Genomic DNA, 17930 nt, shown 5'->3' with positions numbered 1-17930 from the left:
AATTGTAATAGTAATAAAAGCAATACTGACTGGACTAATAATAATAATTGAAACTGTAACAATAAGAAAGCAGTTATTTAAAATGTTAATAAATATTTAACAATTAATTTTTTTTTTTACATTTAATAAATGTCACCTTGATGAACAGAATAATTCTCTTAAAAAAAAACATGAAAAAACAAACTGACCCCAAACTTTTGACCGGTAGTGAAAAACATTTTGTCTTCAGAATTGTTGCAAACAATTTAAATGTATTGAATTTATACAAACAAATTAAATTCAGTAATGTTCAGCTTAATTTGTTTGTTTAAATTTAGCCCAAATAAATTGTTTACAACCGCTTAACTTGAAAAAATAATTAGTAAATCCAAGGATTCATCTTTGAATTATTTTTTCAGTGTATATGCTTGCGGAAACTCATTCATCATCATCAGCAATTGCCAGGTTTTATTTATAGCATTTGTACTGTTTTACCTTTAGGCTACTTCACTATTTGACGAACATCTCCTCATTTAATTAACATAAGGCAAATTTGACCAATTATGTACAAAATATATTATGGCTTTGAACTAAACTTTTCTGACTTGTGGCTGAACATATTTTGAACATATACATTTTGAATATACATATTTTGAACATAAATATTCATAGCTGAACATATTTTGAACATATACATTTTGAATATACATATTTTGAACATATATATATTCATAGCTGAACATATTTTGAACATATACATCTTGAATATACATATTTTGAACATATATATTCATAGCTGAACATATTTTGAACATATACATTTTGAATATACATATTTTGAACATATATATTCATAGCTGAACATATTTTGAACATATACATTTTGAATATACATATTTTGAACATATATATTCATAGCTGAACATATTTTGAACATACACATCTTGAATATACATATTTTGAACATATATATTCATAGCTGAACATATTTTGAACATATACATTTTGAATAAACATTTTGAACATATATATTCATAGCTGCACATATTTTGAACATATATATTCATAGCTGAACATATCTTTTGAACATATACATTTTGAATATACATATTTTGAACATATATATTCATAGCTGAACATATTTTGAACATATACATTTTGAATATACATATTTTGAACATATACATTCATAGCTGAACATATCTTTTGAACATATACATTTTGAATATACATATTTTGAACATATATATTCATAGCTGAACATATTTTGAACATATACATTTTGAATATACATATTTTGAACATATATATTCATAGCTGGACATATTTTGAACATATACATTTTGAATATACATATTTTGAACATATATATTCATAGCTGAACATATTTTGAACATATACATTTTGAATATACATATTTGATCATATATATTCATAGCTGAACATATTTTGAACATATACATTTTGAATATACATATTTTGAACATATATATTCATAGCTGAACATATTTTGAACATATACATCTTGAATATACATATTTTGAACATATCTATTCATAGCTGAACATATTTTGAACATACACATTTTGAATATACATATTTTGAACATAAATATTCATAGCTGAACATATTTTGAACATATACATTTTGAATATACATATTTTGAACATATATATTCATAGCTGAACATATTTTGAACATACACATTTTGAATATACATATTTTGAACATATATATTCATAGCTGAACATATCTTTTAAACATATACATTTTGAATATACATATTTTGAACATATATATTCATAGCTGAACATATTTTGAACATTGTAGCCAGCAGTTGTTCCACGTGTGACAAATACACAAAAAAAAAAATTTTTTACAACATAGCAGCACAGTGGGTAGCACAATCGATCCTCGGCTTGGTTCGTTGGCATTTCTGTGTGTTTGCATGTTCTCCCCGTGATATAGGGTAAGTTAAATTGTCCGTATTGTGTGTTAATGAGTGTGTATGGATGTTTCCCAGTGATGGGTTACAGCTGGATGGGCATCCGCTTCGTAAAACATATTCTGGATAAATTGGTGGTTCATTCCGCTGTATGTAATTTTCCAGATTAATAAAGGAACTAAGCTGAAAAGATAATGAATGAATGAATTTTTTACAAAATGTTTTTTTAAGGTAAGTGGTTGCAAACAATTTATAGGCTACTGAATTAAAAAAATTAAGTTGAATTGCTAAGTTTAATTTGTTTGTTTAAATTCAGCTTATTAATTGTTTAAATTGTTTGCAACCATTTACCTTTAAAAAATTGTAAATCCAATCAATATTTGTTTCACTGTAGCCAACGTCAACATGAAGACCAGTCTCAGTTTTCTATGGGATGGTAGGAGTTGCTTGGCTCCCCCTCGCCAGTGTTCCAGTGCAGCCCGCGGCCATCCAATGAGAAGCAGCCCGCCTCCCTGCGCTGCTCCCCCGCCTCCTGCGCTCCGCTCCGCGTGCGGCCACTGACTGCTGCGGTCTCGCGGCGTTTGGAGATCCTGCACGCGCGCTGTACGGATGCTGAAGCTTCGGCGCTGCTGCAAACGGCACACGGAATCAACATGTCCAACCCTCCGCACGACCCCTTCTACTCGTCCCCTTTCGGACCTTTTTACCGGAGACATTCACCGTACATGGTGCAGCCCGAGTACAGAATCTACGAGATGAACAAGCGACTCCAGTCCCGGACAGAGGTGAGTTTGGCATCGCTCCACATGCAGCGGTGACAGCTGTAGTTTGGGGGAAAAGTTACGCCGCTTAGTGCGCTTGCGAAATCGTGGATATTCTTTAATAATTGAATATAACTAAGAGTGTGATGGTTTTAGTTTGCATAACTGCGTGACTTTCTAAAGTTGAATGCAAGTGATGTGCATTGTGATGGTGAGGATGAGTGCTCAAAATTCCAATGCAATCCTGTGGAATTATTTCCAGCTTATTTAGGAGAAACGTGCATTTTATTTTAACATGATCCAGTGCGCTTTTCTGAATAAAGGTGTAGAGATGGCATCCTATCTGATCACTAATTAAAATCCACGTGGAGGCAGTGGGTAAAATTGAGGTAAAGTTGGTTTTGTATTTGCACATTCGTTCAGCGCTCTCTATATTGTTTATCATGGTACTTTGAATAAAGGAATTAAGGAAAAAGTCTGAATGTATGAAAATAAAAACAACTTTATACCCCAATGTGAGTAAACCGAGTGATGCTCCTCTCAGAGAAAGATTTCAAATTAAATTCAGCAGCAATACTAGTATTCTTAATAATAATAATCTGATTGATTATTTAGACGATTAAGTAATTGTTTAAATGTCTGAAGATGCTAATAGATCGATTTGCTTTCCTTAAAAATTAATAGCAAAAATGACATCAAGCACGACTTCATCTCAGTATTTTAAATACATCCATAACTTTAACATCTGCATGTTGTCGTGCGCATCAGATTTTAGAATTTGTTTTTGGTAATCAAAATATAGCTGAAGCTTGCTACAGTGTGCTTTGTGTTGTTCACTCAATTTTAAGGGAGGCTCAGCAAGAAGGTTGCTGGTCCGAGCCTCAGCTGGGCCAGTTGGCATTTCTGTGTAGGAGTTTGCATGTTCTCCTCGTGTTGGTGTGGGTTTCCGGGTACTTCAATTTCTCCCCACAGCCCAAAGACATGTGGGTGTAGGTGAACTGAGTAAACAAAATTGGCCGTAGTGAGTGTGTATGAGTGTTTCCTTGTACTGGGTGGTGGCTGGAAGGGCATCCGCTCTTAAAACATATGCTGGAATAGTTGGTGGTTCATTCTGCTGTGGTGACACCTGATAAATAAGGGACTAAGCCTAAGGAAAATTAATTAATGAATGACTCAATTTTAAAAGTGTCACATTCAGATGAAAGTATCATTTGTTATAATCATTGTATAGTTATAAATGTTTCTATAACACTTAAAGTCAGAAGAATTTTGCAATCTTTGACTCAACAAAAATAGAACGTATGTGTGTGTGTGTGTGTGTGTGTGTGTGTGTGTGTGTGTGTGTGTGTGTGTGTGTGTGTGTGTATGTATGTGTGTGTGTGTGTATGTGTGTGTGTGTGTGTGTGTGTGTGTGTGTGTGTGTGTGTGTGTGTGTGTGTGTATATTGTGTGGAACCCTGCATTTTTTTTACAGTTTTTTTTTTACATTCTTAACATTTGTAGTGGATCGAAAATATTGATATTGTGTACTGTATATATAAATACCAAATTAACAATTTATGAAATGTATAATAAATTACTAAATACTGATAGTATTACTGTGCATGTTATTGTAAAAATATTGATATTGTTCAATACACATTTTGGTTTTAGGACAATTTTAATGAAAGGTTTTGATCCTCAAATGTTGATATAGAGTAGATACACTATTTATTTATTAAGCACTGTATAATGGGACCTTTTATGTAATATTCAGTATTAAATTAATACTCTCTGTCCTATAAAAAAAATTGAATTTAGCCTTTTGTATTTACTAACAGTCTTATAATAGCACCTATATACTGATACTGTCTGAGGATTTGAAGGGCTTCTTTTATCCTCACTTGCAAGTCCCTTTGCATTAAAAAAATCTGCTAAATGAGTAAATATAAATTACTACAACTCTGTTAGGAGGGAATAGAGTTAGGTTTAACCTTGTTTCATCTAAATTCAGTCATTTCCTAGTATCTGTGAGTCAGAAACCCCATATGCTGGATGGAATGTAATTGCTTTTTTATATGGTGAAATCAGTTTAATCAAAACAAAACTACATTCACTTAAAACACTGCCAACATTTTTGTGTCCCCTTTTTTTGTATCCTTAAAATAATACAGTAATAACAGCTGTAAATAGTTGTGCTGTGATATAGGAACAATGTCTGTAATACCAGTGGGAAATATCATGTTTTCCTCAAAGATTCAGTCAGTCCAATACAAATTCCCCTTGGGTCTCCTCTTGCGACCTCTACCTCCTCAAACCATCTCTGTTTCCCACTCACCTGTCAAAAAACAGTATATCAGTTACAGCATTTATCACCGTATCAATCATTTGTGATGACAGAACTTTCAAAAATTCCCCTGCATAAAGATGAAGTTAAAATTATTAGCCCTGCTGTGAATTTTCATTACTTTTTCAAATATTTCCCAAATGATGTTTAACAGCGCAAGGAATTTTTCACATTATTTCCTGTAATATTTTTTCTTCTGGAGAAAGTCTTATTTGTTTTATTTTGGCTAGAATAAAATCAGTTTTATATTTTTTAAAGAACATTTAAGGTCAATATTAGGGCTGCACGATGTTGGGAAAAAAACGACATTGCGATATTGAGTTTTTCTGCTAAATATATTGCGAATATAAATATATTTAAATATAATTTCACAATATGACTTAAGTAATTGTTTGCAAATAATCTATTGTTTGACATTAGTTGTGAGTATTTTGTAAGGAAGCACAAAATCTGCATAAAATATACTAAATGATCCAAAAATAATCTAACTACAATACACAAATTAAAGCACAGATGAAAAATAAAAGAAATATACAGCACTTTATGTTTATCTGTGGAGTCTAACAGTATTGATGTGCATAAATTCAGTAATCAAATGTAAAATAACACGTTTTGAACTGTGGTTTGGGTATTTCTAATAATTATAATCCTGAAACGATATATTGTGTAGCCCTAGTCATCATTGTATAAATAATTAATAAAAATATCATTGAATAATATCTTTGTGTTTTAATAAATAGTCTGATCCTGCGATGTGACTATTGTGGATGCACAAATTGTGATATCGATGCTCAAACAATATATTGTTTAGCCCTCTTAGGCAATATGTATTTTTGAGAGTCTACAGCAGTGTTTCCCAACTCTGTTCCTGAAGGCACACCAACAGTACACATTTTCCACCTCTCCCTAATCAAACACACCTGAATCAACTTATCACTACATCAGAAGAGACTCCAACACCTGAAGTTAATGGGTCAAAAAAGGGAGACATCCAAAATATGTACTGTTGGTGTGCCTCCTGGAACAGGGTTGGGAAACACTGGTCTACAGAACAAACCGTCATTATACAATAATTTGCCTAATTAAACTAGTTAAGCCTTTAAATGTCCCTTTAAGCTGAATACTAGTGTCTTGAAAAATATTCAGTAAAATATTATGTACTGTCATCATGGCAAAGAATGAGTTATTAAAGAAAGAAATGAGTTATTAAAACTATTATCTTTAGAAATGTGTTGAAAAAAAATCATCTTTCCGTTAAACAGAAATTGGGGAATTAAATATACAGGGGGGCTTATAATTCTGACTTCAACTGTATATTCATTTAACAGACGCTTTTTTATTTGTCTGGTTCAGAAATTGCTTTAAATAAGCTAACGAAGTGCACCGTATCCTCTCGCTGTGGCGTGTAATCCTCTCCCCGCTCATGTGTTTGATGGAGGTGTTGTAACTTTAAGGAGACCTGGGCTGTATTGCAGAGATTCAATGGAACAACATCATGAATAATGCATAAGCAGCGGCCCAAACCCCGAAGACTTCCACTCCTGAAACGGCACTTACCAAACAGCCTATAATAAACATGTGCCAATAGATCATTTTAATCTTCACAACCTCACTTTGGCATAAAAGGGCATTTGCTAAGATTAAATCTTTGCATGTGTGATCGATCTTGATGAAGGGTTTGATTGTGAGGGGAAACAACGAGTCGACAAATGCAATCTGATTCAGGACATTGTTGCAATGAAGGAAACTCTTAAAGAATCAAATGAAGAAAATCAAACCTATAAAAAGAAAACGTGTTTAAATAAAGTCAAAGGGTTCATTTTGGACTACAATTTTATTAAATACAGTTATTTACGGTGAAAAAAAATTATCCCTACTTAAACATTTTTAGTTGAGTGAACATTTCTAGTCATCTCAATTTAAATCTGCTGAAGCCATTTGTGATATTTATATTATTCATTCATTCATTCATTCATTCATTTTCATCCGGTTTTCTGGGGCCGGGTCGCGTGGGTAGCAGTCTCAGGAGAGAACCCCAGACTTCCCTCTCCCCAGACACTTCCTCAAGCTCCTCCGGGGGGATCCTGAGGCATTCCCAGGCCAGCCGAGAGACGTAGTCTCTCCAGTGTGTCCTGAGTCTTCCCCGAGTCCTCCTCCCGGTGGGACATGCCTGGAACACCTCCCTAGAAACAGATGCCCGAGCCACCTCAGCTGACTTCTCTTGATGTGGAGGAGCAGCGGCTCTACTCCGAGCTTCTCCCAGGTGACAGAGCTCCTCACCCTATCTATAATGGTGCGGCCTGCCACCCTCCGGAAGAAACTCATTTCGGCTGCTTGTATCCGAGATCTTGTCCTTTTGGTCATGACCCAAAGCTCCTGACCATAGGTTAGATTGGAAATGTAGATTGACCGGTAAAGCTTTGTCTTTCAGCTCAGCTCCTTCTTTACCACAACAGACTGGTACATCGACCGCATTACTGCTGCCGCTGCACCGATCCGCCTGTCAATCTCACCTTCCATCCTTCTTTCATTAGTGAACAAAACCCCAAGATACTTGAACTCCTCCACCTGGGGTAAGGACTCTCCTCCAAGCTGGAGAGGGCAAACCACCCTTTTCCGGTGGAGCACCATAGCCTCAAACTTGGAGGTGCTGATTCTTATTCCAGCCACCTCACACTTGGCAGCAAACTACCCCAGTGCAAGCTGAAGGTCCATGTTTGATGAAGACAAAAAGGTTTAGGTGACAGGTCAGACTACAATCCATAATAATAACTTTTGTATAGCAGTCCCAAAACATTCTGTCACTCGATGACACTCAAATATCCTGTCAGAAAAGTCTAGTGGGTACAAAAATAGAATTGGCATTGGGCCTAAGTGCGGTTCAAAAGCCCCTTATGAGTGCAAAAACAACAAGGACTGTGATGTTGCCTGGTATGTTGCAACCGAGGCCCCACCTTGGAGACAGGCAAGGGGTTGGGGCTTGGGTACAAGTGCCTGGTGGCCGGGTTTTATGCCACCGAACCCGGTCGGGCTCAGCTCGAAGGAGCGAGGTGGGACCAGTAAGGGGCCGGTGCATTGTTGAACGGGTGGTGGTCAAAGGTTAGGACCAAGACAACCCGATCGTCATCCACAGAAACTGGCTCTTGGGCCATAGATTATTTACATAATTTTATACTTTATTTGTTGTATGACTATTGTGAGTAATTAAGATTAATAATATTGTGCTGTTATTATTCTGTGTCATGGATTGAGTGGTTTGGTGATATGGATTAACTCCACCTACATTTCAGGTCATTTTACCTTCTGGCACAGAGGTGATGGAGATCAGCTGGCAGGAGTAGCAGTTTTTTGACCGTGGCGATGTGGAAGACAGCATAAATGAATTTTCTGTTATAAATGCTTGGACGCATTAAACATTACAACCGATGTTGGAGATCATAATAGAAGTCAAAAAACTGTAACTCTAAAAATATTACGTTAAAATTTGTAATGCTAAAAGGTTTTTATTAAAGTTCATGTAACATAAAAGCATTTGTTGTCATGACTTTTTGTCATATTCAGTGAATTTAAGACTTATTAAGGCCTAAAATTTAGTTAAATTTAGTAATTTAAGACCCCGCAGACACCCTGTAATGATTTTGGAATGAAAGAAAAGTTTATAATTTTGACCCATGTGATGTATTTTTGCCTGAATAGCACTTGAACTTGCTTTATAAAGAACAATGCACCAAGTCAGTGATGATACAGTCTTGCCACAGTTACTTTAGAGCCCAATTTGGGGTCCCTCATTTTTGAAGTTTGGATACAACACCAGAAAGTATTTCAACGCAAAGAAATGACAGATTTCACCTTTAATTCATATATGGGCCATTTATCTGATGTTCCAAGACTTTAAAACGCCACCCTACACAACTGCTCTGCTCTGAAGTTAGTTTGCTGCCAGCAAATGGGCTGAACAGTTTTAGCCTCTGGACAATAAAACCCATCAATCAGCAGCTTCTGTACTGAGAACTCTCCAGTCAAGAGTCGGGACTCTTGAGCCCTCTTGTCTAGCTTTCCTGAGCTCCTTCCTGCTTTTGTCCAATTCTACTTTCACTCCAGTCATGTGATGTGCACCGCAAATCCCATGTTTTTTTTAAAGCGCTAATAATACATCGATTAGTTAGTGTTATTGGACAGTCATTAAATGACTGATGCAGAGAAATAGAGGGTCAAGTGGTTATTAAACACCTTTGTTTGACAGTGGCTTCTTTAGTGCTGCGCTCCCCCTGTTGTTTTAGCGTGCGCTTGGAGCTTTTAAACTAAGAAAGTCTGCATGTCTACATGATGGATGGCTGTGGGGGGAACTCTCCCTTGTAAAAATCTGTGCTAAATTACCACTGGCTTCGAATGCACATCAGCGTGCTTGGCTAATAAACATTGCGCTCACTGTTTGCAAAGATATTAACGGTAGAGTTGCGTTTTTATGCCGCCTTAGACCGTAGTATGCAAGAAGGATACAAGATATCAGATCTTATACAAATATTTCTACCATCTGCCAGATGGATGTGTGTGCACAGAGATGTGTTTGTTCATTTGAGCCTTTCATCCTAAGCCAAACTAAATATACCTAATGTTGCAGGTATAAAAACAGCAATTGAGAATTTGTCAAAAACAAAGCAATAAACTAACACAGAAATTGAGAAATTTTAGAAATATTTAGCAACGAAGCTGCAATGAATGATGCTTAGTATTTTCTTGTGGAAAAATAACTCCAATTATCTTCTGAAAAATCACTTGTTTGGGTCAATTATTGAATTCAACACTGTAAAAAAATGCACTCAAAAAAAGATGTTTGCTGTTTGTTCAAACTACTTAAAGGTGCAGTAGGTGATTGTCTTCAGAAACATTTTTTGTTGTGCTGGTTAAAAGGCTTTTCACATTCCACTAGTGATGATTAAAATAAATGATCTAAATGAATTTATTTGTATTTTTATATTATTATTATTATATTTATATTACTGGGTATAACATAAGACTAAAAAATGTAAATATTGTCGAAATGACAAACAACTCAATTACGAGTATCTCAAACTGTCTGTCAACAAATTTAAATTAGAATTTCTGCGCAGCCTCTTAAAGCAGAAAGATACGTCACTCGCGTGTACATGTGAAGCACAGATCTACCGCTGACAGAAAGACCAACGTGGCCTTGCATGCATGAAAAGAAAAATTGTTTCTGAAAGGGCTTCTGTCAAAAATGCAGAATCAAAACTTTTCTAAACTCTGAATCAATATCGGAATTCCTTTTGCACGGTGGAGGGAACGTTACGCAGTTTAAAACAACGATCAGAAGGGTGACACCTCGGCTGAAGTATTTCTTTTAGGGAGGTATGTTTTAAAACTATTTTAGCCACGCAAAGCTGATGTAGATTGTGTTCTAGTTTATGAATGGGTTTATATGCACAGAAGTGTTGTTCAGCCACTGAAAACATCGGGCAAAAGAACGTAAACATAAGTGTAATGTAAAAAGTTGACAGGATATTTCTGTTTTTAGCACTTCTTTTTTTCTGATCTACTTTTTATTTAGTTTAATAACAAAACATAAGTAAATGTGCCCATCCACCTAACCAGCTTTACTGAGGTGAAGTTTGATTCGTGTTCACACATTTGTTCATTTTTGAACAGTGACAGCCTGTGACAGTTTTGGGGAAATATAATTTGCTGACCTGTTAACAACAATGCTTGATAAAGTGCACGTCTCCATAGAATTTTCTAACTAGTGAATGACATGATCTTGTGTTATATCGAATCGGTGCACGTTCACGTGTTCATAACTTAAGGAGGCATGGCTTTGGACGGCAGGGGAGGGTCGTAAAATTTCTATTTTGCTAATGCTAGGATTCTGGCAGATCACCTACTGCACCTTTAAAATGAGCTGAAACAACACAAGTCTTGAGTTTGTTTGGGACCAATTTAATTGTTTTATGTTCAATCCACTTAAATTTGTAAAAACAAAACTGCTAGTTTTGCATGTAAACACTGAAATTTCCATAGGTAAATTGGTATGTGTAATTGAGTGAGTTATTTTAACACTAAACATTTCAACATTCAACACTGGACTTTGGACTTCAAAATTAGACAAACAGTACAGTACTGTTTCTTAATGCCAACCACTGCCAATAACAAACATCATAACTTGAAAAATATTACCATCATGCCTCTCGTTTAGCATTGAAGTCCCACTGTAGTGCCGGTCTCACTGTCCAGCCATAACCCAGTACTGTAAAACATCCATACACACTCATACACTGTAAAAAATGCTGGGTTTCACACAATCGATTTGTGCTGGGACAACATGATGGAATTAAGTTAATTTCTTAGTTTTTACAAATGTAAGCAGATTGAACATAAAACAATCAAGTTGTGCTCCCAAAAATCTTAAGAATTGTGTTGTTTCAGCTCATTTTAAATAAGTAGTTTCAACAAACAGCAAACCTTATGTTTTGAGTGTACACTGTAAAAAATGCAGTTTCACACAATTCATTTATGTTGCCCCAACACAAATCCATTAAGTTAATTTAATACTTTTAACAAATTATGTGGATTGAAAATAAAAAAATTAAGTTGTCCAAATGAAATCTCAAGAATTGAGTTTTTTCAGCTCATTTTACAGTTTTTCTCAGTGGCTTTTCTGCATTTCTCACATTTACATTTGCACAACAGTTAATGCATTTCTCAAAACAATTAGTACAAACTGCAAACCCTAGTTGATAACCTGCTAAAGCATGTCACTTGCTCAAAATGGAAAGCTCATTCCTCAAAACCAAGTATTCATATCAATGAAAGTGTCAGTGTCATCAAGATGAAAAGTCTTGACACCATTGTTTATGAACAGGACAGTCATACGGCTTTGTCATGTTTTCATCATGACAGTTTACTCTGTACATTTTTTCCAATGCAATTAAGTCAGATTATGGTGACTCTTCCTGAAAATGCTCAAAACTGCGCTTGATACTATTTGCACAGCCATTTGAAAACTACAGTAAAGTTAGACATCACTGTGTTTAGCGGGGTATCTGAGTACAAGACACTGAATATGTATGTTTAACATGTTTACAGCAGATGCTCTTTGCAATTCTAATTTATTCACAGCATTGTGCAAAAGAATAAATACACTCTTATTTACAACAAACATAAACTTCCTTTGGGTAGAGCTGTGCACAACTGTAAACAATAGTGCAGGACATATTGGAACTGAACCTACAACATACACACTGTAGGTCTGTAAATCATTCATGAAATTGTTCAATTTAGAAGACATTTCAGGAAAAAAAAAAGATTTAAAGATTTTAATAAAATCAGCTTGACAGATTTTGACAGCTAGTTCAACATTTTTGTATGTAATGACTCAAGTAATGAAATGAGGACTATTAGTTTTATATGGAATGACTATTCAGCATTCACAAGTTTAGTTGTCAAGTTTAGTCATGACTGACATGACATAAGCAAATGATAATGTTATAAAACAGCAGAGAGTTGTATGAAAGGGATTGATGCATGTCTAAAAGTATTTGTAATTCGTTGGAAGGAATGAGAAACTGCTACTATGATGTGCACAAATGACTAGTTTTGAGAAATGCATTAACTGTTGTGCAAATGTAAATGGCGTGAGAAATGCACCAAAGCCACTGAGAAAAACTGTAAATAAGTAGTTTGAACAAGTAAATATATATATATATATATATATATATATATATATATATATATATATATATATATATATATAATATATATATTATTTTTTTATTATTATTATTATTATTTAAAAAAAAAAAAAAAAATTTTTTTGAGTGTATGCTGTTCTGAAAGCTTACCCTAGCATAATAAATGAACCATTGTTAGCTGTGAATACAACAATTATACAATAGCATGCTTTTACATTATATTTCATCCACATCGTGATCTCCAGGTTGACTGTATAAACACAAAAAATAACCTTTAATAGAAGCCATATTGAGCTTTGTACTCTTTCAAAACATGTTCGCCTTCAGGCATGCATGCTGAAAGAGCAGCACAGACATTTAAAAGATAACATGCCGCATAAGCATATGCAAATAAGCTTGCTGGTTCACATTCAGGGGAGGAGTTTTGGCGACCTTAGCTTGTATAAGCTCATTAGCATAACACTACTTAATATTCAGCGGCATCTTGGAGAGTGAGAAAAAAAGAGGGAGAGGTCACTGGGATGACAACAAACGAAAGGCTAGCTTTATTAATCTGTCTAATGGTTTTGGAATGGGATGCGTTTATGCAAAGGAGCAGTGCGAGTTCGCAGCGGCGTTTGGTTTTTTGATCTGAGGGCGATCGATAATGCATTTGACTGTGGAGAAACTCAGTCTCAAAGTCCTGGAGGTAAACCAATCATCGCAGCTCCTCCACACTCCCATAAGAGCTTAAAATGGCACCGAATGGCAAATCAGTCTAACCACGTCCATCATCATTTATATTACATGCTGCTTAATTGATTTTTTTTGTTGGAAGCAGGTGATGGACAATGATTGTGTTTAAGAGGACCTGAAAAAAGTCTAGCATGAATTGATGTGTTCAAATTGACGAGTTTTGTTAAGCATTCAGGCTTATTGGGCTGGGATGTACTGTACAGATTCGGGATTATTTATTACGTTTTGAGTTGAAGAGCGTTTTTTTAAGCATATTTCTTGAGTTAAAGGTGCATGCTGATGAGTTGATTGTCTTCAGAAACATTTTTTTTTGCTGTGCTGGTTGAAAGTCTCTTCACATTCCACTAGTAATGATTAAAATAAATGATCTAAATGTTTTGAATGTATTTTTATATTCTGGGTAAGGCATAAGACTAAAAAATTATCATCGAATTATATTGTTGGGCCGACATTTACCATTATTCTGATAAGTAGCCCAAAGTGTCTGTCAACAAACAGATTTGAACAACTGCACACTTGTTTGCACAGATTTGTCGATGCACGTTCATCGCATCAAATCCATCGTAAAAACAAATGCTGAATCAAAACTTTTAAAAATCCTAATCAATATTGGAGTAACTTTTGCACACTGGAGGAAGAACGACACCATGGCTGAAGTATTTCTGTTACAAGGGTAATGTTTTGTTTTAAAACTATGTTAGTCATGCAGAGCTGATGTAGATTCTGTTGTTATGAATGGGTTATATACACAGAAGTGTTGTTCTGCCACTGAAATCTTCTGATTGAAAGATTGATGTGACTATTTTCAGTTTCATAAGGGACCTTTTACAGCATCAATAATGTAGATTTTTATTTAGTTGAACAACAAAACATCAGTAAATAGCGCTATATTCTACCTAGCCTGCTTTACTGAGCTGATGTTGGTTTTGTATTCACTTTGGTTCATTTTTGAACAATGACTAAGGTTGGGTATCGTTTGGGGTTATTTCGATACCGATACTACCGATAAATCAATACTTTTAAAATGGTACCAGTGCCTGAACTGATACTTTTTAGCCACAAAATTATTTGACAAAAATATATATATATTTATCATTATAATTGAACAATATAAATATATATTTATAATAAGTTAAAAGTAAACATCAATTCATATTTTATATATTTGATTTGCATTAATATATTTCTTTTGATCATTTGTTAGCATGAATTTAAGATTTGCATTATGCTATTTGATGACAGTAAATAATATTTTACTAGATATTTTTCAAGATGCTAGTATTCAGCTTAAAGTGACATTTAAAGGCTTATCTAGGTTGATTGGTTACGTTAGTGTAATTAGGCAGGTTATTGTATAACAATGGTTTGTTCTGTTGACTATTGAAAAAATATATTACCTAAGGGTCTAATAATATTGACCTTAAAATGCTTTTAAAAAAAATTTAAACTGCTTTTATTCTAGCTGAAATAAAACAAGTAAGACTTTCTCCAAAAGAAAAAATATTATAGGAAATGCTGTGAAAAATTCCTTGCTTTGTTAAACATCATATGCGAAATATTTGAAACAAGAATTTACAGGAGGGCTGCTAATTTTGTCTGTACAGTATATATACTCTGAAGCTCTGTATAAAAAAACTTAAATGATGATATTTTAATGAGAACAATGATAAAAAAAACACATTAACCCTTTAACTACCTCACAAAAAAGTTTGGATTGCATTTCATAACTCCTAATGTTGCTAGTTAACACACTCAATGCATTTTTTTCAACACATCCCATAATATCTAAAATATCAACCTCTACCAAATGGTTGATGTGTCGGTTTATGGTAAAAGTACCGGAATTAATACATATACTATGAAAAATCGGAAAATATGAAGTGTAAGACCAATTTATTTAAAAAATATTCAAAACAAAACATTTTTGAATAATAAATCTTCTTTATTTTTAAAGTATGCCATAAAATATTTCAGATTCTCATTTAACATATATATTTTTTTCTATCTTTCTTTTGTAAACCAACAATGCTGTTTGTGTAAACCATTGTTTAAAACAGTCATTCTGTAAATTACTTTAATAGTCATTATTTAAAACAGTCAAAACATGGTCAACCGTTTGGTAGAGCGGGCAGTCAAAGGGTTAAGATACATCCAAGTTATTTGTGGTAAAGAAACACTCCACTTTATTTGACAATTGAGCAATTTCCCTAAAATTTAAAGGGAAAATTTAAAGAGTTAAACAGTTAAGTTTTACCACTTTTTAATCGATTCAGCCGATCTTCAAGTCTGGCGAAAGCACTTTTAGCTTAGCTTAGCATAGATCATTGAATCAGATTAGACCATTAGCATTTCACTCAAAAATGATCAAAGAGTTTCAATAATTTTCCTATTTAAAGCTTGACTCTTCTGTAGTTACATTCTGTACTAAGACACAGTTTAATATCATTGTGCCTGCTGCAGCCGTGGTGCGGCAACAAAGTTCTTTGATTATTATGCTGGAATATAGTTCCTTGATATATCGGCCTTAAATATACCAACTTTTTATTTTCCTCAGTCTTTAGTACACAGTGTAAGTACAAAAGAGTCAAGCTTTAAATAGGAAAATGATTGAAACTGTTTAGTCATGTTTGAGCCAGATGCTAATGGTCTAATCTGATTCAATGATCTATGCTAAGCTATGCTAAAAGTGCTTTTGCCAGTCTCTGAGATCCGCTAAATAGATTTAAAAATGGTAAAACTCAACTGTTAAGGTCTAAGCGTTATTAAAATGAGTCATTTTAAATAAAAATGAAGTTCGTTTAATCTGAACCTGGTGGTAATTTCTTTTATTATCTGATAAACTGGCAGCTGAAGTTTAAAGTTTTTAATGACTTTGCAAGATAAACAGCCTTTCTAAAGTGGACAAACACTTCCAGCATGGTAAAACCACAATGAGTTGAAAATTGCCATATTTCTGAAAATAATTAATTAAGTTTAATAATTAGGTTTTTCTCTGTACTCGTACATATCATTAACATTTTTACGAAAGTGGACTTGGTCTTGTCAAACTTTATTTAACACAAAGATAACAGAACCCTCTTATCAATTGGCTGCATTATGCAAAAACAGGTTATGAGGTCCCGACTGATATGTGACATATTACATTGAAAACAAAACAGAAGTTAAAAAAAAAGGATTCTCTGGAACAATAAGGTGGCGTTCAAACTGGCAGGATACTGGGACAATAGTCCCACCTTTTTCCTGCGGCTTTCCCAAAGTTCCTTCCAGGCTACACTGTTGCGCTGATAACAGATAAAGAGGAATCGCCCATTTTTACCAACTTCCTGTTTTCAGACGATTTTCTGTACAGATCATATTTTTGATTCCTTTTGTCCAGTCCTGAGCAATGCTGTTTTTTGCGAAGCCTCAAATGTGTTATCATTGATAAAACATTAAGCTCTCTGCTTTCATTCGCTTTCTGATTGCACTTCAATATTTGGATGCGATGTGAAGCAGCAAGCATGTTTAGCTAAACCTGTTATCACCAAATTATGTGAAGTGAAAATGCAGTAATAGTGTAGTAAAGCATGCATATGGAATTGTGTACACTACAGGGTCAAAACATTTGTTGATGTTTTCCTAGGCTTATACATGTAAACATAAGGATATTGTGAAATATTGTTAATTTTAAATAATAACAATAGTTATTGTAGAGATGGAAAAGCTGAATTTTTCAGCAGTCACCAGGACTGCATTTATTTATACACTACATAACAAAAGTCTTGTCGTCTATCCAAGTTTTAGGAAAAACAAATAATATCTTGACTTCTAGTTGATCATTTGGTATCAGAAGTGGCTTGAATGAAAGTCAAAGGCCTTTATTTAGGACAGTAAGGTCTGACTTTGCTTAGACAAAAGTCTTGTCACTGAACAGAAATTATGTACAGTATAGAATATAAAGTCATGCTGCCATGGAAAAAGAATGAATATTGTGTGTGACTCCTATGAGCCTGGAGGACTGCATCAATACATCTCTGCAAAGATTCAAAAAACGTATTAATAAAGTCATCTGGAATAACAAAGAAAGCGTTCTTGCAGGACTCCCAGAGTTCATCAAGATTCTTTGGATTCATCTTCAATGCCTCCAACACCTACTCCTAGATGCTCAATAATGTTCATCTCTGGTGACTGGGCTGGCCAATCCTGGAGCACCTTGATCTTCTTTGCTTTCAGGAGCTATCCTAAAAGTGCTATCCTGCTGAAGAGTTTGCCCTCTGCTGTGGTTTGTAATGAAATGGGCAGCACAAATATCTTGATTTCTCAGGCTGTTGATGTTGCCATCCACTCTGCAGATCTCTCGCACACCCCCATACTCAATGTAACCCCAAACCATGATTTTTCCTTCACCAAACTTAACTGATTTCTGAGAGAATTTTGGGTCCATTTGGGTTCCAGTAGGTCTTCTGCAGTATTTGTGATGATTGGGATGCAGTTCAACAG

General features: G+C 34.6%; 1 protein-coding gene across 2 annotated transcripts in view; it reads left to right on the top strand.

The window, feature by feature from the left end:
- The first annotated feature begins 2478 nt into the window (after positions 1–2478).
- Positions 2479–17930, top strand: part of ldb2a (LIM domain binding 2a) — a 136402-nt gene continuing 120950 nt past the window's right edge. For both annotated transcript variants that reach the window (XM_056472535.1, XM_056472534.1), the window contains exon 1: positions 2479–2709. In XM_056472535.1, coding sequence (XP_056328510.1) covers positions 2578–2709 — 132 coding nt within the window. In that variant the 5' untranslated portion in view covers positions 2479–2577. The remainder of the gene's footprint in view (positions 2710–17930) is intronic.

Source organism: Danio aesculapii, chromosome 14, assembly GCF_903798145.1.
Source record: "Danio aesculapii chromosome 14, fDanAes4.1, whole genome shotgun sequence".
Taxonomy (NCBI): domain Eukaryota; kingdom Metazoa; phylum Chordata; class Actinopteri; order Cypriniformes; family Danionidae; genus Danio; species Danio aesculapii.
Note: the sequence above shows the minus strand (reverse complement) of the source record. Positions and strands in the feature narration are given on the sequence as shown.